We start from the raw sequence: 15,780 nt of genomic DNA, 5'->3' as shown, positions 1-15,780 counted from the left end.
ACAAGACGTATGAATTGAGTGTTTAACTAAGCATATAATAGGGAAAAGAAAATTGAAGAAGTTAAAATTCTTAGTGAAATTAGGGAACCGCTCTTGGATCTTGATAAATGTAGCTTGCATGAATTGAGTGCTATATTTGAGAAATTTGCTAAAAAACCCACTATTAATGTTAATCAAGCTGATTTTGGTTCCTATATTGCTAGCTATGTCATTAAAGAAAAGATTCAAAGATACAATAATGAGGCTATGATACCACCTAAGCTCGGGGATGCGTGGATCCCCAAGATCTTAATATCTATTGACAAAGAAACACAACATTCCATTCTAGATTTGAGATCTAGTGTTTCTGTCATATCAAAAGAGCTATATGAATTACTTAATCTCAAAAATATTAAAAATGTTCTATTAATTTATTACTTGCTGATGATTCAACCAAAAAGTTTTTTGGAAAAATAAATGATGTACAGTTTGAATTGTATATGAAATAGTTGCATATTTATTTCATTGTTATGGACATGGGGAGAAATAACTCTAGTTTTATAATCCTTGGAAGACCTTTTCTGAGAACAACCTATCATTGATTCTAAACAAGGAATTCAAGTTCCAATTCCCATACAAGAAGTGTATGGAGCACTTTCCGAGGAAGGAGGTAGCATTCATGCTACCACACAATTTCCATGACACTTGAATCAAGTAAGCCTAGCTATATGACCATAAAGAAAACGTTTTACGAGAGGTAACACAAGAGGTTAAAATGCTTAGTTAAAATGCATTATATATAAGGTCGGATAAAGCCCGGTGACCGGGTGTATATGTGAGCATGCATCCATTGGTTGACACGTGTCACACTGTTACCATCATTGTTGGGTTAGCAAACCACATCAGCACTAACAACACTTCCAAATCACGTAGGACCCACCTTTTTGAATTCAAATAGTGGGACAAATGCACTTTCAAATCACGTAGGACCCACGCCAAGTACGATTAGCGATGGATAAGACAACGCCAAGGCAACAGATCAAATTGATGACAACCGGATCTCAACGCAGATCGTGTGGCATCTAGAGGGTGCTCACGTATACACCTAGTCACCAAATCTCCTCTCTATATAAGGTTCGTAACATTTTCTAGCCCTCTTATTTGCAACAATGGTGAGCATCCTCAGCAGACACTGACCTTTCGTCACGTCAAAAAAACAAAAGACACTGAACTTTCCTGACCAACTTCCTAACTCCTTCCGTCCAGCTAGACCCTGTTGCACTTTCAGCCATAACAGTGCAGGGAGAGCCATGGTTCACGGGTAGTCCCGCCTGCAGTCCTGCAAACCTACATCAACCCTCGTGCAGATATATGACTCTGATAAACTCTGCTGAAGTTCAGCGAGACAACACGGCGTTCATCAACAGGAACAGAGCTCAGCAGCAGCTTCACTCCACATTGTCATAGCGGACCATTCTTGGCATGACCATCAAAGCGTATTGTCACTGTTTCTAATTGGCCTGATCAAATGCATTACCATCTTACAACGAAAGTATCGGAGCCTTTTTCATCAAGCTCAGAACAACAGTTTAAGCTTAAGTCAAATGTCATAATCGAGCACATATGGAAGGACAGCAAGATCACTGGCTCTCGCAAAATAAACAGAATTAGCTTTGAATCTGGCTTATCATAGAGACTTCTGTTTCGAGTCAGCCTCTTTCACTGCTCGGATAAGATGGGAGATACGATACTGGAGCTTCTCGTTCTCCATGGTTAGCTTCCTGTTCTGCAAGGTTCGACAAGAGGAGACTTGGTTAGGTTGGGATCAAATAGTTCTATGGCGGTGGCAGTGTCAGGGAAACCAGATACCTTCTCCTTCTCAGCAAGGCATTCTGCACTGACTGCATCAAGCTTTGACAGAACATCTTTGGCGGCAGCTGAACTTGTCTCGGATCCACTGCCTAGGCCATCTAATGAATCACATAAGGAAGGGATGAGGCAACTCTTTCACAGACATGCTCCTCCGAAATACCCAAATCATATTTATATTACCTTTGCTCAACAGCAGGGCTTCCAGCTTTGCTAACCGTGCCTGCAAAATGAAGGATTTCAACATCAAATCAGCAGCAGAAATTTAGAAGACGCCTGTATCTATTAATGTATTTGTGCAACCCCTCTAACTAAGCATGATAAGTGTGCCGTAGCATTCCATTCAGCTGGTCAATGCACTGACTCACTCTGAATGGTTCACTGTGAATAAGGAAACAAAACAGGCTGCATAACTTCAGAACAGCTAGCAACAATAGCTATTCATACAACATAGCCAATGATATAGGTAGCAGAGCAGCATGCCAAAATTACTTCAAGTTAGGCGACCACAGTTTTTAAATGTGTGGAATTTCTGAACTAGATTCTCCTAGAACGGATTGAAACTTAAATGTTTATGTTGTACTGTAACATTATACACCATGTCACAATAGTCAACATGTTAGGACTCTGGTGGTCTGGTGGAGACAAGCAACAAATAATAGGCATCTAAAATCTGTTGTGACAGTTGCAGGGGCGGACGCATGTTGTCCCATCTGGTAGCACAAGCCACCGGGTAAAATTTCACTTTGCTTTGTACCTGTATAACAGTATAGAGCGTGACACTCCCAAATTTTGTAGAGGGACACTGCAGCATCCTAGTTACCCAGCCCAGAAACGATGAGTGGCGGCCCAAAAACATCAATACTTCCAGGCGGCGAGCGAGCGAACTAGCACCGAAGCAATCCATCCATCCCCAAAACATACGACCGCACCTCTTATTCTACTACGACCGCACCTCTTATTCTACTAGCAGAGAACCTGCGCCGCACTTCCGTCTGTCAGTTTGCCGCCATCACCGATTGCCAGATCGCATCAAGTCACCGATTCAGCCGACAGAAAAAAGGTACGCTGTAGCACCAATCCCTCAATACGCAGCCTCTACTGAAATTCTAATTGCGCTTCTTATATTGTGGCCTAGGGTTTGAAACTAAGTTGGGAATTGGACTATTTCGGAATAATTATTCATGCTATGAAAAGATCGCACCATTTGTGAGAGATACACATTGATTTTCAATTGCTCATCTACGGCCAGACGCGCAAGCAGTCAGATACAATGTCAAGTAAGTTAACCTATCTACCGTGCAAACCAAGTAGCATGTTGTTTGATGTCAGCGATCTTTTTCTGAACTCGGACATCAGTCGGAGGAGTCTTTCAATAAAGGAAATTTTAAGGAGTTTCATGGTTACACGGGTGAGCAAAATCCAGCAGTAGCCAAGGTTGTCGGCCCTAATGCTCCAGGTAATAATCAATTGACTTCTCCAAAGATTCAGAAGGCCATAGCTGAATCTTTTTCAAAGGAGATACTGCATTCTATTCTTGAAGAAATTGGACATTATGTATTTTGTTTGCTGGTTGATGAGTCCAGGGATGTGGCCGGTAAAGAACAAATGGCAGTGGTCTTACGGTATGTTGGTAAATGTGGAAAAATCAAAGAGAGATTAGTTGGCCTTGTTCATGTGAAGGAGACAACTTCTAAGTACCTTAAGTCTGCCAATTGATGCTTTATTTGCGGAATATAAGTTAAGTTTCAACTTTCAAGCAAGTCAGAAGTCAAGGATACGATGGTGCGAGCAATATGCGAGGTGAGTTCAATGGGCTGCAGTCCTTAATCATAAGAGAAAAATTCGTTGATTCGAGAGCAATATGCGAGGTGAGTTTCAATGACATGATTGATTCGTTGCTTCAAGAGCTTGATACTCGCTTCAATGAGAAAAATCAGAAAAATCCAAGATCATTATCTGCTCGGCCACTTTGAGCCCAAAAGAATTATTTCTTGATTTCAATTTAGAGAATTTGACGAGTCTCGATAAACTATATCCAAAAGAATTTGATGATGCAGAACTAAGGGACCTTAGACACCACCACCTTCTTTATATAAATGATGTCCGAGCAGATGACCAATTCTTTGGTATAAATAATATATGTGAGCTCTCTCAAAAAATGGTGGAGACAAGGAAACATATTTGCTATCCTTTGGTGTATCGACTATTAAAACTAGCACTAGTCTTGCCAGTTGCCACTGCTACAGTTGAGAGATGTTTTTCAGCAATGAGAATTATGAAAACTTATTTGCAAACCGCCTTAGTGACGATGCCTTGAAATACAATCTCATTTGTTATGTGGAGAAGGAAGAAATGAGGAAGGTTACCAATGATGTGGTAATTGAGCGCTTTGAGGCCATGGATGAATGTAGGAAACCACTTAAAAGGTAATGATCTTAACTTACTAATTTAGTTTTAGTACACAATTTTATTAAATATGTTTCTGAGTATTTTTTTTTCTCTTTGCTTTGTAGGCAATTGAGATCTAGTGTGCATCTTTCCGCTTCCATTCGTAATCTTTTATAGTTTGTAATCTTTGTTAACTTATTACTCATTCTTCCTACGATCAACTATTATTTCAACTGGGCATCCCAGACCCAATTTCATGTAAGCATTTTCACTTGTTACATCTCGTTATATTAATATTAAATTGTTGTGTCAGTAGACTCCATAGTATTGATTGATATAGTATTGGAGATGGGTCACCCGGACACTTTTGCCCTGGGTCCGCCCCTGGACAGTTGGTTGCCTGCTGATCCACACGGATTGAAACTTGCACCAAATCAAGCACAAGCATAACTTGTGCAACATCTGTTTGGGAAACTGAAACTGCAGCCGGTGGTCTCATGGCTCATAGTTCTTTCAAGCAAGTACAAAAGTTTTGGCTTTTACTTGACTGCAAGAGCTATTATCTAAAACCTACTGAGGTTTCGCTAATCCGCGCTGATTCGAATCTGCTCCAAATCAACCTCTGCATACACAATGAAAACCGACTTCGCTATATTCTAATCTGCTAAAACAAAGTCAACAATCATAGCACACCAACCGCTTCTAAAATAGGGCTAACTCCCCGACGGAGCACAGATGGTGAGGGGCTCGGGAGTGAGAGAGAGAGAGAGAGAGAAGGCGCAAACCTCGGCATCCGAAGCTCTCTCCTCGAAGGGTTTCAGGGCTTCCTGCCGCCCCGCCGCCATGCTCGCCGTCCGTGCGCTCGGAGCAGGAGCAGAATGCCAGAGTCGAGATACCCGAGAAATCCGGTCCGAGATAGCAGTCTCCGGGTTTATGGCCCAAGATAAATCAAAGGCCCATATATGAAGAATGGCTCCCGTTACATGGCAGTAACGGCCCATATAGTTGATAAGGCCGCTCCTTCCCGAGCCAATTCTCGAAAAAAAAAGAGGGCTCCTTCCCGAGCCGCAGCCAAAGGCAAATCCTATTTGATGCCCCTTGTGTCGGCTAGTGCGACCGGCACACCGAACCAGCCCACCTAGCTCGCGACGGTGGTGACTATATTCATTGGAGAGGAGGAAGGTGCAGCAACGACCACCACGAATGGACCTCACCAGAGACGGGGATGACGTGGTTGACCGCGGCGTTGCGTGTCGGAGGTGAGGAAGAGAACTTAGGTCTTAGGGTGGGGTTGGGTGCAGGTTCGGGGAGCTCACCGGCGATGATATCTCAGGGTTTTGGGAGGGGTGTGGGGTGCTGGCCGAAGATGGGGGCTTTAGATGGATCGACTTGGGCGGCGGTAGACCAGCAGTGGGCTGTGGTGGAGAAGGGCGGGGTGGTGAGGCTCCGCGTTAGCGGTGCCAGCGGCGGGTGGCAGCAACTAGCGGCCTGACCGATGGTGGCGGCGGGGGGCATGTGATGGCGTTGGGACTCCAAGTGCAGAGTGTTGTGTCAGCGGAGTATTTTCTCCACGAGGGGAATTGAGTAAAGAGTTATCTCTCCTCCTTTTCTTCTAGCAATTCTACAAAATAAAATAAAGCCTTGCGTCCCCAACTCCATCGTGTGGTTGTCATGCATAAGGTTTCGTATAAGAAATAATAAATAACAGTAGTAACACATGTAAAGACAACAAGACAAGAGTAAACTAAGTAAAAGCAGTAAAAAGATTTTGTTTTTGAGTTTTGTGTGCAATTAAAATAACTAAATATTTTTTGTATCTTCGGATTAAAATAGTGTTGCAAATAGAAAATAAGATAAATGCAATAGAAAGGTGTTTCTTATGATTAAAATTGGGCCGAGGTTCATGAGTTCACTTGTCTCTTTAAAGTTGTAGTGAAATAATAGCAATTTATCAATGAGATAATAAGAATATAACATCAATATGTGTAAGATACACATTCATATGGGCATCACTTCCTAACATAGAGATGATGCAATACATCTCTTATACTCCACAAGACAGGAAAAACTCCATGCAATCTTGAATTAAGAATTAATAGAGCATATCCATAAGTACTTCGACATGGTGTTTCAATATCAAATATACTACCTTAACCAAATAAGATCATCACTTTTGTCACATGACGAACATAGCACATGCATTCACTTTATCCCTAGTGATATATCAAAAGAAAGGCAAAGCCATAATACATCATGGATTTGTTGTCACTATTCAATCACCAAAATCATGCTACTTCATCTAACACACATCTCCCCACACACGTTTTGCATACAAGTTGAATCATAAATAATACTTAAGAACGGGGTACATAATATGCATCTGTTCAGTACATCTTGCATAAAGTAGAGTCAAATCTCATAGCACAATATCTTGACAAAGAATGAAGGCAAATGGTGTGACGAGGACGACTTGCTCGCTTACGGGAGGCAGCTCATGTCATTTGTTGATGCTTGCCCAAACATATTCAGCAGCCTCACACAACTCAAGCTAGAGAATTCAGAGACTAGGTGAATCAGATTTCCATACGATTTTAAGTCTATCCAAGCGGCTGGAGTTCCTCCGCTTAGTCAACTTCGATGTGGGAATTATGTCTTTGCTAGAAGTGGAACACCAGCAACTCCGTGAGCTTGAGATTCTCATGTGTTATTTGGAAAGGGTTGATCTGAATTGGCTAGCAAACCTCACAAAGCTGACCATTTCATATTGGATCCCTCGACATGATCCTTTCTCTTTGGTTATGTCCCACTACTCCAGACTGTAACTCCGAGCGGTGCTGCAGCTTCATGGCACACGAAGAAGATGCTCAAGTTAAGTGAACTGCTTGCATTTGAACTTGGAAAAGCGAAAAGATTTGGGTTAAATCTGAAGGTCTAGGAGAGTTATGGCCGGTGTTCCAAAGGCTAAGGTTTGTGAATTTGGCTGACAGTTTAGAAGAATGTGATTCGGCATGGACACTGTTCATTCTGGAAGGTTGATGTCTACGGGAGCTTCTATTCTTGTAGACAGTGTTGGGCCTCCAAGAGCAGAGGTTTGTAGAACAGCAGCAAGTTTCCCTTAAGTGGATCACCCAAGGTTTATCGAACTCAGGGAGGAAGAGGTCAAAGATATCCCTCTCATGCAACCCTGCAACCACAAAGCAAGAAGTCTCTTGTGTCCCCAACACACCTAATAGGTGCACTAGTTCGGCGAAGAGATAGTGAAATACGGGTGGTATAAATAAGTATGAGCAGTGGCAACGCAGCAGTAGTAATGCAGTAAAACAGTAAACAAGCAGCGATAGCAGTATTTAGGAACAAGGCCTAGGGATTACATTTTCACTAGTGGACACTCTCAACATTGATCGCATAATAAATAACTCTTTCTCATATGTGCTACATACACTCTTTTGTTGGATGATGAACACATTGCGTAGGATTACACGAACCCTCAATGCCGGAGTTAACAAGCTCCACAATTCAATGTTCATATTTAAATAACCTTAGAGCATAATAGATCATTGCAAAATAAACCAAGAACTAACATAGCGCACACACTGTCCACATTACACTATGAAGAAGGAATAGATCACATCAATACTATCATAATGATAATTAACTTCACAATCTACAAGAGATCATGATCATAGCCTACGACAAGAACCACACGGTGCACACACTAGTCACCTTTACACCATGCAGGAGGAATAGACTACTTTAATAACATCACATGAGTAGCACACAACTAGTAGCGATACAAAGCTCATCATATGGATCTCAATCATGTAAAGCAGCTCATGAGATCATTGTATTGAAGTACATAGGAGAGAGATTAACCACATAGCTACCGGTACAGCCCCGAGCCTCGATGGAGAACTACTCCCTCCTCATGGGAGACGAGCAGCGTTGATGAAGATGGCGGTGGTGTCGATGGAGAAGCCTTCCGGGGCACTTCCCCGTCCCGGCGGCGTGCGGAACGGAGACTCCTGTCCCCAGATCTTGGCTTCGCGATGGCGGCGGCTCTGGAAGGTTTCTCGTACCGTGGCTTTTCCCGTATCGAGGTTTTAGGTCGAGGGGCTTTATATAGGCGAAGAGGCGGCGTCAGGAGGTCGAAGGGGCGACGACACCATAGGGGGGCGCGGGCCACCCCTGGGCCGCGCCGGCCTATCATCTGGGGGGCTTGTGTCCCCCCTCTGGCGACTCTCGGGTGTTCTGGATGCTTCCGGGGATTCTAAGATGCTGGGCGTTGATTTCGTCCGATTCCGAGAATATTTCCTTACTAGGATTTCTGGAACCAAAAACAGCGAGAAAACGAGAAGCGGCCCTTCGGCATCTCGTCAATAGGTTAGTTCCGGAAAACGCATAAATAAGACATATAATGTGTATAAAACATGTAGATATCATCAATAATGTGGCATGGAACATAAGAAATTATCGATACGTCGGAGATGTATCGGCATCCCCAAGCTTAGTTCTGCTCGTGCCGAGCAGGTAAACGATAACAAAGATAATTTACGGAGTGACATGCCATCATAACCTTGATCATACTATTGTAAACATATGTAATGAATGCAGCGATCAAAACAATGGTAATGACATGAGTAAACAAGCTGAATCATAAAGCAAAGACTTTTCATGAATAGCACTTCAAGACAAGCATCAATAAGTCTTGCATAAGAGTTAACTCATAAAGCAATAATTTAAAGTAGAGGTATTGAAGCAACACAATGGAAGATTAAGTTTCAGCGGTTGCTTTCAACTTGTAACATGTATATCTCATGGATAATTGTCAACATAGAGTAATATAACAAGTGCAATATGCAAGTATGTAGGAATCAATGCACAGTTCACACAAGTGTTTGCTTCTTGAGGTGGAGAGAAATAGGTGAACTGACTCAACATAAAAGTAAAAGAAAGGTCCTTCAAAGAGGAAAGCATCGATTGCTATATTTGTGCTAGCATAAAAGTAAAATTTTGAGAGGTGTTTGTTGTTGTCAACGAATGGTAGTGGGCACTCTAACTACCTCATCAACCAGACTTTCAAGAGCGGCTCCCATGAAGGACGTTATCTCTACCAGCAAGGTAGATCATCCCTCTTCTCTTTTGTTTACACATGTACTTTAGTTTTATTATTTATGGATGACACTCCTCCCAACCTTTTGCTTACACAAGCCATGGCTAACCGAATCCTCGGGTGCCTTCCAACAATCACATACCATGAAGGAGTGTCTATTTGCAAAATTAAGTTGCTTACTTGATGAATCGAGCAAAACATGTGAAGAGAATTATTAATGCAAGTTAATTAATCGGGTCGGGAACCCCATTGCCGACTCTTTTTGCAAAATTGTTGGATAAGCGGATGAAGCCACTAGTCCATTGTGAAAGTCTGTCGAAGTAAATGACAAGATCGAAAGATAAAACACCACATACTTCCTCATGAGCTATAAAACATTGACACAAATCAGAGGTGATAAATTTTGAATTATTTAAAGGTAGCACTCAAGCAATTTACTTTGGAATGGCGGAGAAATACCATGTAGTAGGTAGGTATGGTGGACACAAATGGCATAGTGGTTGGCTCAAGGATTTTGGATGCATGAGAAGTATTCCCTCTCGATACAAGGTTTAGGCTAGCAAGGTTATTTGAAACAAACACAAGGATGAACGGTGCAGACAAAACTCACATAAAAGACATATTGTAAACATTATAAGACTCTACACCGTCTTCCTTGTTGTTCAAACTCAATACTAGAAATTATCTAGACTTTAGAGAGACCAAATATGCAAACCAAATTTTAGCAAGCTCTATGTATTTCTTCATTAATGGGTGCAAAGTATATGATGCAAGCGCTTAAACATGAGCACAACAATTGCCAAGTATCACATTATCCAAGACATTTTACCAATTACTACATGTAGCATTTCCCGATTCCAACCATATAACAATTAACGAAGCAGTTTCAACCATCGCCATGAACATTAAAAGCTAAGAACACATGTGTTCATATGAACCAGCGGAGCGTGTCTCTCTCCCACACAAGCATGTATTTATTCAGAGAATGAAAATAACAAAACGAAAATAAAAGCACACAGACGCTCCAAGTAAAGTACATAAGATGTGACCGAATAAAAATATAGTTTCAAGAGAAGGAATCTGATAAGTTGTCGATGAAGAAGGGGATGCCTTGGGCATCCCCAAGCTTAGACGCTTGAGTCTTCTTAAAATATGCAGGGGTGAACCACCAAGGCATCCCCAAGCTTAGACTCTTCACTCTTCTTGATCATAGTATATCATCCTCCTCTCTTGACCCTTGAAAACTTCCTCCACACCAAACTCGAAACAAACTCATTAGAGGGTTAGTGCATAATCAAAACTTCACATGTTCAGAGGTGACACAATCATTCTTAACACTTCTGGACATTGCCCAAAGCTACTGGAAGGTAATGGAACAAAGAAATCCACCCAACACAACGAAAGAAGCAATGCAAAATAAAAGGCAGAATCTGTCAAAACAGAACAGTCCGTAAAGATGGATTTTATTGAGGCACCAGACTTGCTCAAATGAAAATGCCCAAATTTAATGAAAGTTGCGTACATATCTGAGGATCACGCACGTAAATTGGCATATTTTTCTGAGCTACCTACAGAGAGGCAGGTCGAAATTCGGGACAGCAAAGAAATCTGTTACTGCGCAACAATCCAAATCTAGTATCAACCTTTCTATCAAAGACTTTACTTGGCACAACAATGCAATAAAATAAGATAAGGAGAGGTTGCTACAGTAGTAACAACTTCCAAGACTCAAATACAAAATAAAAGTACTGTAGCAAAATAAACACATGGGTTATCTCCCAAGAAGTTCTTTTTTATAGCCGTTAAGATGGGCTCAGCAGTTTTAATGATGCACTCGCAAGAAATAGTATTTGAAGCAAAAGAGAGCATCAAGAACGATTCAAACAAATTTAAGTCAACTCACTCCTATGCATAGGAATCTTGTAAATAAACAAATTCATGAAGAAGCATGCATATAAGCATAGAAGGATAAAACAATGTACTCAAAAATTTTACATATAGATATGTTTTAGTAGAGACAAACTTCTGACAAAGTATGTTTTCCTCTCTCATACATAATAATTTCTGGCATCAAGTGAACAAACTCAACAATATAAGTATCACATAAAGCATTTTATTCCACCATAGTAGGTAACAAGCATCAGTACTATCAATTATAATCAGTTGTAAGTGGGAGGCATATTAAATCAACAGTAATTACTATTCTCCTCAATACGTGTGGAGACATAGTATTATCATCAATAAACTCTTATCCACCATAGTAGGCTTCCAAAGACCACTATCATTATAATCATCATAAATGGAGGCAATATCATAATCAACATAAACTTTCTCCTCAATACGATTCTGGCTAAGAGATCATTTTCATCAAACCATCCATGCTTCAAGTTAGTTCCATATAATTAGCAACAATGGTGTTCAAAGCGTTCACACTAATATGTTCATAGGTTTTAATTCTCGCATCAAACCATCCATGTCTTAAATCAGGAATAAGAAGCTCATTGTTGTCATTATGCCTAACTAGGTAAACAAAAGCAAAAGATGCACTACACGGATCTAAGGAAATAGCTTGAGCACACAGGCAGAAAAAGTACTTTACCTAGGACCGGAGTATGAGAGCCTTTTACCTTTCCTCCCCGGCAACGGCGCCGGAAAACTGCTTAGGTAGGTATGGTGGACACAAATGGCATAGTGGTTGGCTCAAGGATTTTGGATGCATGAGAAGTATTCCCTCTCGATACAAGATTTAGGCTAGCAAGGTTTTTTGAAACAAACACAAGGATGAACCGGTGCAGCAAAACTCACATAAAAGACATATTGTAAACATTATAAGACTCTACACCGTCTTTCTTGTTGTTCAAACTCAATACTAGAAATTATCTAGACTTTAGAGAGACCAAATATGCAAACCAAATTTTAGCAAGCTCTTCGTGTTTCTTCATTAATAGGTGAAAAGTATATGATGCAAGAGCTTAAACATGAGCACAACAATTGCCAAGTATCAAATTATTCAAGACATTTTAGAATTACTACATGTAGCATTTCCCGATTCCAACCATATAACAATTTAACGAAGAAGATTCAACCTTCGCCATGAATACTATGAGTAAAGCCTAAGGACATATTTGTCCATATGAAACAACGGAGCGTGTCTCTCTCCCACACAATGAATGCTAGGATCCATTTTATTCAAACAAAAACAAAAACAAAAACAAACCGACGCTCCAAGCAAAGCACATAAGATGTGATGGAATAAAAATATAGTTTCGGGGAGGAACCCGATAATGTTGTCGATGAAGAAGGGGATGCCTTGGGCATCCCCAAGCTTAGACGCTTGAGTCTTCTTAAAATATGCAGGGGTGAACCACCGGGGCATCCCCAAGCTTAGAGCTTTCACTCTCCTTGATCATATTGTATCATCCTCCTCTCTTGATCCTTGAAAACTTCCTCCACACCAAACTCGAAACAACTCATTAGAGGGTTAGTGCATAATAAAAATTCACATGTTCAGAGGTGACATAATCATTCTTAACACTTCTGGACATTGCACAAAGCTACTGGACATTAATGTAACAAAGAAATTCATCCATCATAGCAAAAGAGGCAATGCGAAATAAAAGGCAGAATCTGTCAAAACAGAACAGTCCGTAAAGACGGATTTTATTGAGGCACCAGACTTGCTCAAATGAAAATTCCAAAATTGAATGAAAGTTGCGTACATATCTGAGGATCACGCACGTAAATTGGCATATTTTTCTGAGCTACCTACAGAGAGGCAGGTCGAAATTCGTGACAGCAAAGAAATCTGTTTCTGCGCAGTAATCCAAATCTAGTATGAACCTTACTATCAAAGACTTTACTTGGCACAACAATGCACAAAACTAAGATAAGGAGAGGTTGCTACAGTAGTAAACAACTTCCAAGACTCAAATATAAAATAAAAGTACTGTAGTAAAAACATGGGTTGTCTCCCATAAGCGCTTTTCTTTAACGCCTTTCAGCTAGGCGTAGAAAGTGTATATCAAGTATTATCAAGAGATGGAGCATTGATATCATAAGCTCCCCCATCTGTAGTGGTATTAAGGGCTTTGTAAATTTTAGGCCTATAATAATATTCTTTTGGTTTAGGCACTTTAGAGACATACATAAACTTTTGCTCCTTACCCACATAAGCTTTCTCCTTAAACTTAAGAGAAGAAAAAGTTGAACCCAAGGTTCCCATAGCCTCTTCAAGTTCACTAATCCTTTGGGTTTGATTATCATGAATAGCACAAGATTCTAAGATGGTGATTCTCTCATTAATTCCACCTAGAGATTTGTCAAGTTTATCAGTGCTATCAAGTAGTGCTCCCAAAGTAGTATCAATACTTGGAAGGTTTTGCTCTATGGTTTCCAACTTTTTCATGAAATCTTCAAGAGAGGTTTCAATTTTAACTTCATTAATAGGTGGTGTTCCAAATAAACTCTCAATAATGCAACTAGCTTCTAAGGCAGGAGCGCCTAGGAAGTTACCTCCCGCGAGACAATCAAGAACATACCTATTCCAGCTAGAGATACCAACATAAAAATTCCTGAGTAGGATAGTGGTGGAGTGTTTCTTAGTGCACCTATTATGGGCATCACTAATTCTATACCAAGCATCTTTTAAACATTCTCCCCCTTGTTGCTTAAACGAACGAACTTCAACTTCAGGATTACTCATTTTAGCAGTAGTAAATAAAGCAAACTAGATAAAGTAAATGCAAGTAACTAATTTTTTTGTGTTTTTGATATAGAGTACAAGACAGTAAATAAAGTAAAGCTAGCAACTAATTTTTGTGTGTTTTGATATAATGCAGCAAACAAAGTAGTACATAAAATAAAGCAAGACAAAAACAAAGTAAAGAGATTGGATTGTGGAGACTCCGCTTGCAGCGTGTCTTGATCTCCCCGGCAACGGCGCCGTAAAAAATGCTTGATGGCGTGTAAAGCACACGTCCGTTGGGAACCCCAAGAGGAAGGTGTGATGCGTACAAGCGACAAGTTTTCCCTCGAAAGAAACCAAGGTTTATCGAACCAGGAGGAGCCAAGAAGCACGTTCGAAGGTTGATGGCGGCGGGATGTAGTGCGGCGCAACACCGGGATTCCGGCGCCAACGTAGAACCCGCACAACACAACCAAAGTACTTTGCCCCAACGTAACAGTGAGGTTGTCAATCTCACCGGCTTGCTGTAACAAGGATTAGATGTATAGTGTGGATGATGATTGTTTGCAGAAAACAGTAAAACAAGTATTGCAGTAGATTGTATTCAATGTAAAAGAATGCACCAGGGTCCACAGTTCACTAGAGGTGTCTCTCCCATAAGATAAATAGCATGTTGGGTGAACAAATTACAGTCGGGCAATTGACAAATAGAGAGGGCATGACCATGTACATACATGATATGATGAATATAGTGAGATTTAATTGGGCATTACGACAAAGTACATAGACCGCTATCCAGCATGCATCTATGCCTAAAAAGTCCACCTTCGAGGTTATCATCCGAACCCCTTCCAGTATTAAGTTGCAAACAACAGACAATTGCATTAAGTATGGTGTGTAATGTAATCAATAACTACATCCTCGGACATAGCATCAATGTTTTATCCCTAGTGGCAACAAGCACATCCACAACCTTAGAACTTTCGTCACTCGTCCCAGATTTAATGGAGGCATGAACCCACTATCGAGCATAAATACTCCCTCTTGGAGTTAAGAGTAAAAACTTGGCCGAGCCTCTACTAATAACGGAGAGCATGCAAGATCATAAACAACACATAGGTAATAGATTGATAATCAACATAACATAGTATTCTCTATCCATCGGATCCCGACAAACACAACATATAGCATTACGGATAGATGATCTTGATCATGTTAGGCAGCTCACAAGATCCGACAATGAAGCACATAAGGAGAAGACGACCATCTAGCTACCGCTATGGACCCATAGTCCAGGGGTGAACTACTCACTCATCACTCCGGAGGCGACCATGGCGGTGAAGAGTCCTCCGGGAGATGATTCCCCTCTCCGGCAGGGTGCCGGAGGCGATCTCCCGAATCCCCCGAGATGGGATTGGCGGCGGCGGCGTCTCCGGAAGGTTTTCCGTATCGTGGCTCTCGGCATCGGGGGTTTCGCGACGAAGACTATATGTAGGCGGAAGGGCAGCCTCGGAGGGGTCACGGGGGCCCCACACGCTAGGGCCGCGCGAGCCCCCCTTGGGCCGCGCCGCCCTAGTGTGGCGGTGCCCCGTGGCCCCACTTCGTCTTCTCTTCGGTCTTCTGGAAGCTTCGTGGCAAAATAGGCCCCTGGGCGTTGATTTCGTCCAATTCCGAGAATATTTCCTTACTAGGATTTCTGAAACCAAAAACAACAGAAAACAACAACCGGCTCTTCGGCATCTCGTTA

The 15,780-nt window shown here is 41.4% G+C and overlaps 1 protein-coding gene across 1 annotated transcript; it reads right to left on the bottom strand.

Annotated features, from left to right (window-relative positions):
- Nucleotides 1-1,619: 1,619 nt before the first annotated feature.
- Nucleotides 1,620-5,240, bottom strand: LOC124673457. Its single transcript, XM_047209535.1, has 4 exons — nt 5,025-5,240; nt 2,032-2,071; nt 1,849-1,949; nt 1,620-1,765 (listed from the first exon to the last, which is right to left on the bottom strand). Exons 1-4 carry the CDS (start codon nt 5,238-5,240, stop codon nt 1,667-1,669), a joined length of 456 nt encoding a protein of 151 aa, XP_047065491.1. The 3' UTR covers nt 1,620-1,666.
- Nucleotides 5,241-15,780: the final 10,540 nt, after the last annotated feature.

The sequence above is a fragment of the Lolium rigidum genome, chromosome 7 (genome assembly GCF_022539505.1).
Source record: "Lolium rigidum isolate FL_2022 chromosome 7, APGP_CSIRO_Lrig_0.1, whole genome shotgun sequence".
NCBI classification, from domain to species: Eukaryota; Viridiplantae; Streptophyta; class Magnoliopsida; order Poales; family Poaceae; genus Lolium; species Lolium rigidum.
Note: the sequence above shows the minus strand (reverse complement) of the source record. Positions and strands in the feature narration are given on the sequence as shown.

Bases quoted from the DNA above. Each gene is read 5' to 3' on its own strand.
- LOC124673457 (XM_047209535.1), bottom strand. From the start codon at position 5,240: ATGGGCCGTTACTGCCATGTAACGGGAGCCATTCTTCATATATGGGCC. The intron at 1,950-2,031 runs GTAATATAAATA...GTGATTCATTAG, and splicing joins AGCCCTGCTGTTGAGCAAAG to ATGGCCTAGGCAGTGGATCC. The intron at 1,766-1,848 runs GTATCTGGTTTC...CGAACCTTGCAG, and splicing joins GCCTTGCTGAGAAGGAGAAG to AACAGGAAGCTAACCATGGA.